Below are 15,825 nucleotides of genomic sequence, written 5' to 3'. Positions count from 1 at the left end.
GAGGCTGATGAGTACCAAGGTATAAGTATTTTTCTGGAGGTTTCGAGGGATATCTTGCCTGGAGAGGAAGGAGGGGAAAGAGCAATGGGCGTGCTCCACAGAGAGAGCCTCGCTCTCTCAGGGGAGGATCCCAATAGAATATTCATCAGCTTTCCAGGTGTGCCCTTTCAGAGTCACGGTCTCTGCTGACTGGTCAGTGCCAGGGCAGGGGGTGATTAGTCAATGCAGCTGGTCCTGCTGTCACCATGGGGCTGCTTGTCTAGTTTTGCTGCTTTTCTGTGCCTGAAGCTGAAACACAATCAAGGCCTAGATGCATTTGATGTGGGTCAGGACCTCATTGTCCTGGGGGCTTAATGCTTATGAGCTACTCTCCGGTCTACTTGTTTTATATCCACTCCAAGAAGGTTGAGCCTGCATGACTAGCAACATGCAGGGGAAGATAGGTCAGGGGAGGGCCTGAACCACATGACCATAGATAACAGAAGGTCAGGGGGTCTAAACCTCGTTACTAGCAATATGCTAGGGGAAGAAGGGTTACCCTGGGGGAGGGGGCGAGGTCCTTGTTTTCCCGGCTCTCCACCCTGGGGACCTCCTGTGCCTGGCCCATCATCCTTGCTCTGCTCCCGTCTGTCTAACTCCTACCACAGGTATTAATCCCTTATCAGATATATAATTTGCAAGTGTGTTCTCCCCAAATGACTAGTGTTATTTAAACCATTTAACAAGCCACACCTAGAATACAGATTCATCCTATTGAAAGGTGACAGACAGGAGAGATTGGTAAAATAAGAAAGCCTTCCAGGAGTACTCTGAAGTAATCTTAAATACACATATAGATGATGCTCAAGAGTCAGCAAATCATAGAGGAAGGAGGAGCCAGGGTTAGGGAGACTGAGATAGGCAGGGGAGAAAAACAGGGCAGAGACCTGAGTCTCTGATGGGTCCACTGCATCCCATGACCCATGGCAAGCAGGAGGGGCCAGTCTGTGATGCTGTTGCACATATGTGCCCTCCATTTGTCCTTACTCAGCACTGTGGTGCCTTCATGTGAGCTATAGTCAACTGACCCCAGTCAGTCATTAAATCCTCTAATTCCTATTTTATTCAGGCAGAGATTTTTAAACCTGAGTGTGTTTTTAGAATCTAACCACCTCCAAGACCCTGATGCAAAAGGTCAGGGCCCGAAGTCTTCATTGCTGATAAGCAAGCAGGGAGGTGGAATCCTGAGGTCACACTTAGAAAAACATTGGAATAAGGGGTTAGAACCAAGTCCTGCAGAGATACAAAGATACAAAAACATTCACAGAAGGTGGTATATATAGATGGTATATCACAGGGTTGGGCAAAGCAGGTTTACAGATCTGAGTATGTAAAACACAGAATTTATTCTTGTATTGTCATTAATTAATGTATCATTTTCCATAAGAACAACTATAAACTTTCTTTTGCCCCATCCTGTGTAATGGTTAAGAACAGGAACTTAGGGTTGCTGCTTATGTGGTGTTGGGCAAATCACTCACCTCCCTGAGTGAGTTCCCTTCTTCTCTAAAATGGATATAATATTAATACCTAGCTCATAGAACTGTTGTGAAGAGTAAATAAATTATATGTAAAGTACCTAGAATAGTACCTCCCACATAGTGAAGAGCAATGAAGATGAAGCTATGGTTCCTTATGGAAGTTTATGAGCATACAAACATGATTACAAAATAAGGCAATACATGTTTCAGACAAGGGTCACAAGCCTCAGAAGGGGAAGAGAGCACTTTGTTTGAAGTCATTAAGAAAGTTCTTGTTGGGGATATTGTGACTTTAACTGGAACTAGAAGTGCCAGTAGTATTTGGCTAAGTGAAGAGGAGACACTGTTCTAGGCTAAGGGAGTCGCTTTGGGGAAAGGGATTGGGAAGGTTGTGTGGAACCTGGGGAAAGGGGAGAAATCTGGTCTGATTTGCTGGCTGAATGGTCTCATTTTTAGAAAACAAGAGGGATTGCACTAGATTTCTAAGCAGATCCTTTCAATAGCAAACATCCTCTGTGATTCTTTGAAATAGGGAAGTCAGGAAAAGAAACTGATTGTGGTTTGGGACACAGAGATTGAAATGATGGGGTCATCCAAAACAGAGGAAGTAGGAAATGTGACACTGAAGCTTTAGAAAACGGTTTGAAATGAAGATACAAGCTTGAAACTCATCAGGTTATAAAGATGATGAAGGCCCAAAATGCCAAGCCATGAGAAAGAGAACAGGCCAGAGGAGTACAGGAGAAAGCTTAAAAGAGTCCTGAGGTGCTCCCTTTGGCAGCACATATACTAAAATTGTAACAATAGAAAATAAAGAAATCAAATACAATTGGAACAATACAGAGAAGGTTAGCATGGCCTTTGCACAAGGGTGACATGCACATTCATGAAGCATTCCATATTTAAAAAAAAAAAAAAAAAAAGCCCAGAGACTAGAACTGGCAAGGACCTTGGATGGCTCTGCATCTTTCCCCCTTTTGCTCCTCCTCCACTCTGATTTTACAGCGTTCAGCAATGCTCTGTGGTATGCAGGCCCTCGGAGAGCTGAGACGCCCGAAATGAGCGCCCTTTGAGAACACTCTGGTGTGCTCTGAAGCAAACCCTGTAAGTCAACTTTAGGTGTAACCTAAACTCTACAACGGGGTGAGCGCTACTCTATTCTTCTGCTTTCTTGTTTTGAGTAATTCTGATGCTCCCAAATTTGCGTTAACCGATCGCCAATGGAAACAGCAATTCACCAAACCAATGGAAGGTGTGATTACTCGCAGGCACTGTACTGGGTTGTATAATATCCCCCACTAAATTCAGGTTTATCCAGAACCTGTGAATGTGACCTTAATTTGGAAATAGGATCTTTGCAGATGTACTCAAGTTCAATGAGGTCATATTGGATTAGGCCGGGCTCTAATCCAATGACTGGTGTCCTAAAGAGAGGGAGATTTAGACAGAGACGCGCAGAGAAGAGAGCCACGTTAAGACAGAGGCGGGACTGGAGTCATGCTGCCACAGACAAGGATGTCAGGGTTGTCAGCAACCACCGGGCGCTGGAAGGGGCAAGGACAGATTCTTCCGCAGAGGGAAGCGTGGGAGCATGACCCTCCGCGCACCTGGGTTTTGGACTTCTGGCCTCCAGAACTGTGAGAAAATGCTATTGTGTAAGGCCACCCAGTCTGCGGTAGCTTGTTAGGGCAGCCTTAGGAAACTAATACAGGCACCAAGTTCATCATGAAATACCCCCACAGGAAATAGTTTTTATTTAGGATGCCTAATTAGTATGGGGTTAGGTTGCAAAGGCGCGTTAGGTTGTACCAAAAAGCTAGTGTTTGTCTTCTTTTTTCTTTTTTAAAGGTTTTATTTATTTATTTTTAGAGGGGAAGGGAGGGAGAAAGAGGGAGAGAAATATCAATGTGCAGTTGGCTGCTTCTCACACACCCCAAACCAGGGACTGGCCGGCAACCCAGGAATGTGCACTGACAGAGTATGGAACTGGTGACCTTGCAGTTCACAGGCTGGCGTTCAGTCCACTGAGCTATATCAGCCAGGGCTAGTGTTTGTCTTTGGCCCTACTTTCTTCTCTTACCTTGGAAACAGATGCTTCAGTCCTCCCATTGCACATTCTTCCTTCTGTTCAAACTGTCACAGAATCCTCCAGAATTCTATTCTGAAGGTTTGAGCTTTCTGGATGCTTCACTTTGAATGAAACTTCCACTCTCATGGTTTCACCAGTAGACTTCTTTGTATGTTTCTTTCTCTAAAAATTTTTAAAATAAATTATTATTATTTTTGTTAATTTTTTTTAAAGATTTTATTTATTTATTTTTAGAGAGAGGGAAAAGGATGGAGGAAGAGAAACATCTATATAAGAGAGAAACAGCGATCGGTTGCCTCTAGCATGCGCCCTGGCCAGGCACCTGGACCACAACCAAGGCATGTGCCCTGACTGGGAATTGAACCAACAACCTTTCTGTCTGCAGGCGGGCGCTCTACCCACTGAGCCACACCAGCCAGGGCTAAAATAAATTATTTAAAAAATACAGAGGATGGAAAATAATATAATAAACCCTGGCTGGTGTGGCTCAGTGGACTAAGTGCTGGCCTGAGAACCAAAAATTCGCCAGTTAGATTTCCAGTCAAGGCACATGCCTGGGTTGCAGGTCAGGCCCCGCGTTGGGGCGTGTGAGAGGCAACCACACATTGATGTTTCTCTCTCTCTTTTTCTCCCTCCCTTCCCCTCTCTCTAAAGATAAATAATAAAAAAAATTTTGTTAAGAAAATAAAATAATAAACAATAATGGGTCATCACCCGGCTTTCCCTTCTGCCTTTCTGCACCTCTCCCTTTCTCCTTTTTTGCCATATTCCTATGTGCATCCAACCCAATGTACTGCCCTCAACGTCCTAAAGAAGGGGAGATAGGTGCAGAGGAGCCCAGCCTGACTACACATCTGCCCCAGAGTACAACACTCACACATTGTGGGTGACAATTAGATGGCTGGCTATGGACTTTCAGAAGGACAAAGAATTATTACCCTCCAGGTAATCTGAGCATCCCTAGTACCTCATTCCTACATTTTAGATATGCTCTTCCAGACTGAACCTATCCCAGCATTTTTGCCTTTTAAACTAGAATTTTTCTGCCCAAAATAATCTATAAGCAGTGGAGTATGTGGGAGATGGCCTTCTGTGTTCCTCACCTCTACATATATACATACACTTTCAGTGAGAGGTTCCCTTCCCTCTTGAGCTATCTTTCAGAATAGATGGAGCCACATCCCATCTGACCTCATAAAAGGTGGAGAAGGGGTCAAAGCTAATACTGGGCATGACTACAAACAGTTTTCCTGACTCCCTTTTGTTGTCTTTTGTGTCCTTATTACCTTGCAAAGCTTCCCATTAGAGGGTTTTATGTTGTTTTTATTTTTTAAAGAAATACTTATTAACTCTTGGTCATAGACTTTAATTTCCCAATTTCCCCTTGAACTTAACCTCTCCAATGAGGATTTCAATTTACAGATTATCTTGCAGGACCTATTCTAAGTATAATTTAGAGTTCAGAGGATCATTAGGGAGACAGAGGTACAAATAAAATACTGAAAAGGTATTATAAAATGTGTTCCCACTCTCTTTTGGTAGGACTGCTAGAATTACAATGAATGAAAATGGCACGATGTTTTTCTCACTTCTCGTTTATTTTGGACCATGAGCTCCATTCTGATTTAGGAGTATTTCCTGCTCAGCATTTTAGTGATAATTCTCCCCATGGTCTACAGGATCCCTCTTCTCTTTGTTTCTATAGCAACAGTCCTGTGTTGCTTGGCTAGAAGCAATTTTCTGCTGCTGTGGTAAAGCCCCATTTTTTCATTTCTTTCTCCCTAGTTGCCTTGGCAACCAGCCTCTCCTTCTTCTGGTCTCTCAGTGGTAAATTTCACCCCCCTCTTATTTCCTCTCTCTAATAACAGTCACCTGGTCGTGACTTGGACAGTGCCTTCCCATCTGTGCGTGAGCATACTCTGTCATGGTCAGATTGTCATCATGAAATTAGTCTCCCTTTTGCTTTATTTGCATCATTTCTCCAGTCTGTCATCTTTCTGTTGGTTGTCATGGTAACTGTACCCTCTGAAAGTCTCCAGGCAAAAGCTCTACAGTTAACAACCATCATGTTGAGAGTGTCTGCCAATATGTGGCCACACATTTCGATTTCAAAACCAGCCCCAGGCAGGTACCACAAATTGGAGAGAACAAGGCTTTTGATCAAAGCAGATTGGATTGAGAAAAAGAGGTACGAGGACCCTAGGATCTGGTGTTCTCCAAACAAAAGCTGGCTACAAAAGTGGCTATTACGCCAATGGCGATCCAAGTGATTGAGAAATGTATTCTTAGTTATTCCAGGCAGGCCACATATTGGCAGGCATTTTCACATACGCTCTCAACTTCCAGGAGTAATTCCTCTGGCCCAAGGGACCCTGGTGATGTGATCTGGGAAGAGACAAGTAATCTCAGGAAGAAAGCAATGTACTTAAATTGGCTAAGAAGGGGTTAATACAGTAGATATTTAGACACTTTTACACATAACTGAAAATTTCTCAGCCCTTCAGCTGCTGCTCTTACCCCTTTAGTAAGATGCATGGAGTGCTGCTATTATAATAATACAAAGTATTCAACAAATGTTGGTTGTTATATGCCAGGGCACTGTAGCAGACACTTTCCAGACATTATTTTATTTTCTCCTTATGGTAATCCTGAGAGGTGTTTAATGATACAAAAGTTGAGGCTAGGAAGTAAAGTTATTGGGTGAGGCCACATAGGTGATAAGTGACCCAGCAAGGATTTGAACCCAGGTCCATCTGATTCCAAAGCCTTGCCTTTTCTTTTTTTTTTTTCTTTTTTTAGAGAGAGGGGAAGGGAAGGAGAAGGAGAGAAACATAGATATGAGAGGGAAACATCAATCGGTTGCCTCTTGTGCACACAACCTGAACCAGGGACAAACTCATAACCTTGGTATATATGCCCCGGGAATCGTACCAGCGCGACCTTTTGGTTTACCGGACAATGCTCCAACTGAGCGACACCAGCCATGGCCCAAAGCTTTTCTTAAAGGTTGTGGAGTGTCCTGGATTTTGGTCCTCTCTGGTCCTAATTTTCGTTACCCCCACTTTTAATCTGAGGATTGCTACTACTTTATCCTTCCTGCTTTATTTTTCCTCTTCATATTTTGTGGGTTGTTTACTTGCCTTTCTCTGTGCTCACCCATCTCTTGCTTGCATCCTTTCTCCAAAGAGATGGAAAGTCTTGCCCTGCCTTCTGACTGTGTCTGACTGCGTTGTGGGGTGAAAACATTAGAGCAGCCACTCTTGCTTGAAAACAGGCGGCTCTGATCCCAGAGAATGCTACACATCCGAGCTGACTGGCTCCAGCACTAGATAGGCAGGCCATTCCTCGCTCCATTTCACGATATTGGGTGCCTGTTCGGTATCAGGTACTGTGCTAGGTACTAGAGATACAGTAATAACCCAGACGGAATCTGTTCCTTGCTTTTAAGGAACAGCCTGGAGTGGAAAGTCAGATAAAAGACAAGTCTTGTCAGTTTATAATTTCATATTGTAATCAGTGCTAAGAGGAAAAATAACTGAGTGCTCTGAGACAATAACAGGAAGACATCCCTATTAGAAAGGACTGCCATCCCCTACGTAAGAGAGCCGGTAGTTGAAGCTCTGACACCGGCTAGTTGATGGGAGCCTCTCAAGCCTGGGGACCTCCGTGCCACAGCTCCCTCCTCCCTTCTCACCCTCCCTCCAGAGCCCCACGTCTGCACAGGCGCACTGCCAGTTGTCATGGGGACAGCTGCTGCCGCGCAAGCGCACACATCTCCAAGATGGCGGCGGTGGCGGCCGCACGAGCAGTTTCTGTGGGCCCTGGGATCCGGGGCCTGCCAGGGACACTGCCACTTGTCGTGATTCTGGGGGCCACGGGCACCGGCAAATCGACCCTGGCGTTGCAGCTAGGCCAGCGGCTCGGTGGCGAGATCGTCAGCGCTGACTCCATGCAGGTATGACCGTGCGGCTTGGCCCCTGGCTTGTGAAACCCGGCGGCTGCGTGCAGGCCTCTGACCCAGTGGATACTCTGTGGCGTGGGGGTAGTGAGTGAACCCTGAGGCTAATGGGGCGGAGGAGGAGGTGAAGGGAACCCATAATTACTAAGCTCCCAACATCTGTCAGACATAGTGCCAAGGCGTTTCACTTTCATCATCTCATTTCTCGTGACATTACTGTTTGGTAGGTACTATTACCTCCATTTACGGATGAGGGATTTCACCCAAGGAGGTGAAACAGACTTGCTCTGTGTCACACAACGAACAGGTGGAGGAGATAGTACTTGAACCTGCAAGGTTGACATGTAGGCGTCCAATAAATACCTTTTGAATGAAAATTATTCTAGAGTTTTTGGTATTTAGAGTGCCCAGAGAATGCTACATATCTGAGCACCAGATAAATCAGTTTCTATCTATGAGCTTTTGGTGAGGAAATGGAACCGGTTGGATAGTCAGGAGATCGGGATTCTAGCCCCTAATCGGCCATCGGCCACGTGACCTTAACAGTGTCAGGGTTTTTTGCACGTTATCTGTTAAGTGGAGAAAATACTACCTACCTCACGGGGCTGTGATGATTAATAATTGAGATCATGATGTTAGAATGAAGAGAACGAAGAGCAGGATGACCTGTTCTGAAGAAAGCCAGGCGTTTGGTAAATGCGTGTTTTAAAAAGCTGAGATTTAAAAAAAAAGTGCTGAGATTTTTAACCTATTGGCTGTTGGGAAACAGGAGGCTTTGTCCTCTTCCTTGAGTCAAAGGGAGACCTAGAAGGAATGTGGCACACATGGCACGTGGGAGCATTTTTGTTCGGAGTGAGAGAGCGTGGCATTTTGGGTAAATCTCCGATGGAGGAATTACCCATGCTATTTGTTGAAAAGAATTTACTGTTAGGAGTTTTAATAGAGTAAATGAGTTACTTGTTATGAAATACCAGGTGCTGAACCTAGTAGGCAAGGAGGGGCAGCTCTGCCCACTGTACCTCATAAACCTCTGGGCAAGGTTTCTACCCTCATTAGTTTATTTGGGGTGATACAGTGATGAACACTCATGAAATGATTAGGATGCTTCAGCAAATATTTGTTCACAATCTTTACTTTTTGCCAACTTTGAGAGGCTGATTTAGCTCAAATCTCAGTCCTCTCTTTTCTAAGATAAGCAACTTCAGCCGAACCTCTTCATACGCTTGTTTCTTCTGTAAAAGAGCAAGTATAATGTCAGTAATACAACATTGTGATTAAAGGCGATTAAGTATGTAAAGCACTTAATAAAATATATGGCACATGATAAGTGGTAAAAATATGGTAGGTGCTGCCCGGGATGGTGTGGCTCTGTTGTTTGGGTGTGTCCTACAAATTGACAGTTTGCAGGTTCGATTCCAAGTCAGGACACATGCCTGGGTTGTGGGTTCAGTCCCCAGTCAGGGCGCATACAAAAGGCAACCAATTGATGTTTCTCTCCCTTTCTTTCTCCCTCCCTTCTCTCTAGAATCAGTCAATCAATCAATATTATGGTAGGTGCTATTTTCTGAAAGGCCCTCTAGAAGAGATAAAAACCACAATCCCTGACCCCAAGAAATTTTAGTCCAGTTAAACATGAAACAAAACAGCTATTAAGTGTTTGAACTGATGCTTTGCAAGGTGGGCAGGGTCGAGAGAAGAGAGGCTGTAAGTGTTAAACTTTATAATAAACCATAGAATTCCTGAGAAGGGAGAAATCAGTGAAGGGTGGCATAATTATGGAAAGCTCTCTGAAAAGGGACTTGAAAGGTAGGTGAAGTTTGGATAGATAGATAATGAAGAAAGTATTTGTTGACCTGCTTTATTAAAATGGTGCGTCTCGATCCATTCAAATTTTTCCTGCGATTATAAATAATTAGAATACAAGAATTAAATTTCTTTCTTTTTTGGGAGGCCGTGAGGATTAATTAATGTATGAACAATACTCATATTACTTTGGTGATTATTGAGCTTCCTGAGTCAGCTATAGGTTGTATTTAATTTTGATTAATATCTTGGTCCCCACTGGGAAACTTTGACCTTTGATTTTACTTTTCAGTCTAAATAATGAAATAAAGTATCTCTGCCCCATTCACTGTGAATGTGCCCAATTCTTCATTTCTATTTCAGCAAGGGTAGTGCTGCTTTGCTTGTTTTTTTAGCCAATGGAAGGAGATGATGCTTTTCAGTGATTTGAGGTTGACTCAGGAAATTTTTGGTAAGCATGTGAACAAAATGACATTTAAATAAAAATATTTATTGATTTTTGGAGAGAGAGAGAGAAACATCAATTTGTTGTTTCACTCACTGGATGATCCTTATATGTGTCCTGACCTGGGATTGTACCTGCAACCTTGGCATAAAGGGAGGATGCTCTAACCAACTGCACTGCCCAGACAGGAAAATGACATTCTTAATATTGGATGACCAGCTCCTTAAACGTTGTCAATTTTGAATAAATCTAAGGCAGAATAATAATAATAACAACTGAAATTTGTATAGCACTGTTTATCCTCACAATACCCTCATAACATAGATGTTATTTCACAGATAAGAAAAGAGGCTAAAGGTCTTAAAGTAAGTAGCTGACGTGGAATTGAACATAGGTCTCTCTACTTTCCATGCCTGATGCTTTATCCACACAAAGGTCTCCCCTTCAAGTGTGGCAGGAGTTGTGGGATTCAGTCTTCAGAGAGCATTTCCTAACTTACATGTCACTTTTCTTTCACAAGGGTGTGCTGCATTTTGATCAAATATAAAATGTATTTTAGGATTTATATTGTGAATCATAGTATGAATTAGTAGTGACGTCTGTCAAGTGACGTGTTGAACTGAATGGCAGCCATATGATGCATTGCTTAGGGGCATAAAATGTGCTGCAACTGGATAGAAATATAAGTTAACGTCATTAATTCAGTGATAGCAAAGAGAATGTTTACTGGAACAAGGGGGAAACGTGGCCTTGTGGAGAGCCTAGACAGAGCGGGAAGCTTCTTTGTTCTGATAGCTGCACAGACCAAAGGGTGGCCAAATGGGAAGTGCAATGTTTAGAAAGTTGTTTTCAAATTTCTAAGTTGATTTTTAAAAAAATCCAGTATTTGCATTTTAAGAATCCCTTTTGGAATGCTGTCCACAATTTTGTATTTCAGAAGTGTACTAGTAGCTCAGACAGGATTGTAAAAATACTGCCTTAAATCTTAAATTGTCTTGTACCTGATACTTGGGGTGTCATCTCTTTGTCCTACCTTAACTGTAGGGTCACCCCAACGCAACCCCTACCAGGGCATTTATTAGGGAAAATGCTTGTTTTTGGTAAACACTGAATGAGTAAGTACTTTAAGTTTTGAAGTAGCTTCTTTGAGGTAAAACTACAATGGAGTGTTAAGGGTAATATGTCTAGAGTGATAATACTGTCATGTAGCTAATACATACTGACTTGCTTCTTCTGTAGGTAGCTATGTAGCATCTGAAGGTCCTGCCTGGCCTCTTGCTTCCCATTCTTACGTGTTATTTTTTGAGTGGAAAGTAAGAACCATTTGCTTAGGGACTCTTCCTAGGCTCTACTGTGGATTCTGCATGACAGGTCTGAAAAAATGAGAAACAACATTTGTGTTTAATTTTCTGAGTTTTCCTAACTCCAGTTTCACAAATTATAGAAACATAAATATTCTCAGTCCGCAGTACGAGTCCAAATTCAGGGAGGGGCCCGTAATACAATTCTGTTTTCCAGGATGGAAAAACTGAGGTACAGAAAGATTAAAGAGCAGACTGGAGATCATACTGCAAAAGACACTTGCACACCTGGGAATTGGATCTGGGCCTTCTAACTAGTGTACTGTCTCATATATTGCAGGAAGGTGATACTGAAGGTCTTCCTTTCAGTCTGAGTCTTTTTCTTGGCATGTAAATTCAAGGTACAATGCATTGCCTTTGGTGACTGGATGAAACATTTGTACTGAGAAACTTGAAGGCACTTGCCAAAAGATGCACAATGACTGCCTGGAAATATAGGTCACTAGCTATATGCCAAGAGAAAATAAACAAAGTGTTCTATTTGGATTTATGTAGAGGAAGTACCTCTAATGCCTCAGTTCTTCAAGTCACTTGGAGAAGCAGCAGTCATACGTAGGAGCACAGTTTCTTTTGGGTTTGTTTGCCTAAACCTACAAGAGGAGAAGCAAATGATTTTTTGGCAGTCTGACTAGTAAGCAAGTTGTGTGACATTTAATATATGTGGAGTTCTGTGTTCTTTTTGTCTGCTTTGGGATGTAATTTAGGAGCAGTGTTTTTTTTTTTTTTTAACCAAAGGACTGTTGTCTGATAGTGCTCAAGGGAGATCTGGGATGCATGGGAGAGGCATATGAAAGGAGAGATGGGATGGATAGTGGATCTGAGGCTTACTAGCATATGAAATAAAAGTCATCAAAACCTGTTAACCAGAAGAAATGGGGGCTGTCTGGAGGCAATCTTTTTCTTTTAAAAGGTTTTATTTATTTATTTTCAGAGAAAGGAGAAGAGAGGGACAAAGAGAGGGAGAGGAACATTGGTTGCCTCTTGCATGCCCCCAGCTGGGGACTTGGCCTGCAACCCAGACACGTGCCCTGACCTGGAATCAAACTAGCTACTTTTGGGTTCTCAAGCTGGCACTCAGTCCACTGATCCACACCAGCCAGAGCTCTTTTCTTTTCTAAATTTTTTTTTGTCCTTTGTTATTACTTACTGGTTTGTTTGTTTTTTTTTTCTTTGTGGAAGCAATCTTGATTGATTGGTTGATTGACTTTTTAGAGAGGGAGGGAGAGGGAAAGAGAAACATGGATATGAGGAACACCTGTTGGTTGCCTCCTGTATGTGCCTCCACCAGGAATCCAACGGGAAACCTTTCGGTTACAGGAAAATGCTCCAGGCTCATTGTGTTTGTCTGTTTGTTTTTAATCCACCCCAGAGGACATGTTTATTGATTTTAGAGAGAGGGGAAGGGAGGGAGAAAGAGAGGGAGAGAAACATTAGTTGCTGACCAGAACCAAACCTGCAGCCTAGGCATGTGCTGTCCTGACTGGGAATCAAAGGGCACGACTTCTCTGCTTGCAGGATAAGGCCCAAACAACCCAGCCATACTGGGCTTATTGTGGTTTTAATTTACATTTCTCTAATGACTAATGATGTTTGGCATCTTTACTTTGTTTGTTGGCTGTTTGTATATTTTCTTTGGAGGAATATCCATTTAGGTCTTTTGCTCATTTTTAAATTGGGTTGGTCATCTTTGTTGTTGAGTTGCTCACTTTACACTTTGATACATATTGCCAGACTGCTTTCAAAAAGTTTTGTAACATTGGTATGTCTGTTTCCACTACTCTTGCAGTTTGTGTATTACCTGTCTTTTTCATTGTTGTCAGTCTGGTAAACAAGAAATATATTTCTTTTCTTAGGTCAAGAGTCTTTTAGGGGTACATTGATCATTTGTTTTTCTCTCTTTAAATTCCTGTGCATACCTGTTGTGTCCATTTCTGTGTAATGGTTTTCATGCTTGTGTTTATTGACTTGTAAGAGCTTTTTGTGTATTACAACTTTTAACCCTTTATACAGTCTCATGTATTGGAAGTATGTTTTTTAGTTGATCATTTTTTATGAGGGTTTTTTTTTTTGCCATATAAGTTTTTAATTAGTATATTCTTGTGCACTTTTTAGGGCATACAAGTTAGTTTTAACATTTGTAAAGAGTTCTTGTCTGAAGTTTATAATTCCTTTAATTGTTGAGAATTACAGATGTAAACAAAAAATGTTGATTCTCTAGTGTAAATAAAGGTACACCCAGGGCCTGTTTGTCTTCACTGTGCATTCTTGTTGCTTTTCTTGCAGAGTTCCTTTCACATACGTGTAGTTAATTGCAGATGAAATACAGGATTCTGTATTGTCCATGCTTAGGTAGGTCTGGATACCTTTGGGTAGCTGTCCAGTCAGTAGTTTTCTTACTATTTTTTGTCGGGGAGAGGGTTAGTTTACATCTTGTTGCATAGCACAATACTTCTAACTCACCACCATCCACACATTGAAATCACCTGGAGAGCATTAAAAAATACTCATGCCTAGGCTTATAGTATTCCTTAAATAGCTATTGATTAGAATTAGACAATGTGCTGAACTCTTCAGATGCCAGTATTCTCTCCTAATTTATAGTTACCGCTCTTTTTTTTTTTATCCTTACCCAATGGCTTTTTTTAAAATTGCCTTTGGAGAGAGAGGAAGGGGGTGGGGAGGGGAGAGAAACACAGATTGGTTGCCTTCTTGTACACTCCCTAACCAGGGAATCGAACCTGCCATCATTTGTTTTACAGGATGACACTCCAACCAACTGAGCCATACCAGCCAGGGCTAGTTAATCTTTATTTAAAAACAAAAAAACTTTTTATTAAATATTTTATTTATTTTTTAGAGAGGAAAGGGAGGAACAGAGGGAGAGAAACAACAGAGTGCACAAGAAACATTGATCAGTTACCTCTCACATGCCCCTAAAGCGGGGGGACTGTGCCCATTACCCAGGCCAGGAATTGAACCTGGCTGGCAGCCTTTCGGTTCACAGGCCACAGTGCTCAATCCACTGAGCCACACTGGCCAAGGCGATATTTTTATTTACCACTTAGTCAGATTGATACTCGAGAACAATGCATACATATTTTACATATCAGTTTGAGAAGCATGGCCTTATATTACAGTTGTCCCTTTTCCCTTTAAGAGGGAGAGGCATAGGAGGAATAAAAGTCATGATCTGCACTATAAATTTCAAACCAGTCCTCTTCACCATACTGACTGAGCAAGTCAGGTACAGGTTTTCCCACTTACTGAGCATCTTTAATTAGTCTGGTTTATTCAGTATGTCTGCAGTTGAATTTCTGCCAAACAAAGCTAAAAGTAGTAGTTGACTGCCATGATGTTCCTGCAGCTAATTCGTTCTTTGTAACCTAGTAAAGTGTAAATTAGAAAGAAAAAAAAAATGGTCATCCTTTTATTAAGAAAGAAAAGTTAACCAAGAGACTTGATCTTTTCCCAGCTCTTCAATCTCTCTTCAGTTGAATGATCAAATTCAAATTCTTTTAATCAAAAAGGAAAATCAACTTTCTGGTGAGTGCCAATACCCTTTAAACAATTTTTTCTCTCATCTTCCTATGCCAAAACCTTTCTTTTGAAGCAGCTCAGGCTATTCGAATAAGAAGGAATGGTAGCCGTGAGGACACTGAGGTTTCAGGAGAGCACGATGATTCCCTAAAGTCCCAAAGCTGATTGGTACAGAACAGAGGTTAGCAGCATAGTGGAAAAGAGCACTGACTGTGAAGTGGGAAGACATGGATTCAGAGTTTGCCTCTGCCACTAACCAGCTGTGTGGCTTTGGGCAGGTTACCCAATGTGTCTGAGTTTTTGTTTCCTCATAGTAAATGAGGGCAGCATAACTTCATAGGGTGTGAAACTCTTAGCATAGGATCTAGCAGTCTGTACTTTAGGTGCCCAGTATTCACCGAGTATATTCTGTGTAGAGGCACTGTGCTAGGTGCTGGGGCTAGAGATAAATAAAATACACAGTTTCTTCCTTCAGAGCTTGTAGTCTAGAGGGAGGGATAGAAGTATTTTAAAGTTAAGTAAATACGGTAAGTTCTGTGGTAGAGGTAAATGCAGGGTACTGTGGGAGCCCAGAGGACAAGCACAGATGGGGAGGGAGGATTAGGGAGTCATCTCAAGGCAGGCTTTCGTTGGGGGATGTAATGCTAAACAGTGTGGGGCTGGGTGAGATCATGTTTTCACTTTAGAAAGATCACTGGCTGCAGTGTGAACGTAACTTGAGGGGTTATACTCTAAAGGTGAAAAGACCAATGAGGAAGCTAATGGAATAGTCTGGTTGAGAATTCATGAAGCCTTCAGTTGATGTAATGGCAGTAGGAAATGCAGTGGTGATGAGCTTTGATGGTATTTTAGGAAGTAGTATGGATAGAAGTTGAGACATTAGAAATGGTGGCAGGGAGACAGATACTAGGATCACTTCAAGGTATGTGGTTTGATTATCTGGGTGGTTCACTCAAGTATGGCTGGGAAAATAAGGAATTCAGTTTTGGACATAATCAGGTTTCAGGTGCCTGGAGTGGTGGTGGTGATGGTGATGATGATGATGATGATGACGGCGATGATGATGATGATGATGACGACGACGATGATGACGATGATGATGATGATAGCTA

The 15,825-nt window shown here is 42.2% G+C and overlaps 2 protein-coding genes and 1 non-coding gene across 3 annotated transcripts in view; all 3 read left to right on the top strand.

The window, feature by feature from the left end:
• MYCL (MYCL proto-oncogene, bHLH transcription factor) overlaps window positions 1-15,825 on the top strand; it is a 37,917-nt gene that overhangs the window by 11,768 nt on the left and 10,324 nt on the right. The window lies entirely within an intron of this gene.
• Window positions 2,316-2,426, top strand: LOC129069527 (U6 spliceosomal RNA). The gene has a single exon (XR_008529022.1). It is a non-coding gene; the product is annotated as a U6 spliceosomal RNA (small nuclear RNA).
• The window catches only part of TRIT1 (tRNA isopentenyltransferase 1), a 36,798-nt gene continuing 28,354 nt past the window's right edge, over window positions 7,382-15,825 (top strand). The window contains 1 exon segment of the mRNA XM_054572033.1: window positions 7,382-7,564. Coding sequence (XP_054428008.1) covers window positions 7,391-7,564 — 174 coding nt within the window. The 5' untranslated portion in view covers window positions 7,382-7,390.

The sequence above is a fragment of the Pteronotus mesoamericanus genome, unplaced genomic scaffold, assembly GCF_021234165.1.
Source record: "Pteronotus mesoamericanus isolate MK-2021 breed Mesoamerican mustached bat unplaced genomic scaffold, CSHL_Meso_final contig_221, whole genome shotgun sequence".
NCBI classification, from domain to species: domain Eukaryota; kingdom Metazoa; phylum Chordata; class Mammalia; order Chiroptera; family Mormoopidae; genus Pteronotus; species Pteronotus mesoamericanus.
Note: the sequence above shows the minus strand (reverse complement) of the source record. Positions and strands in the feature narration are given on the sequence as shown.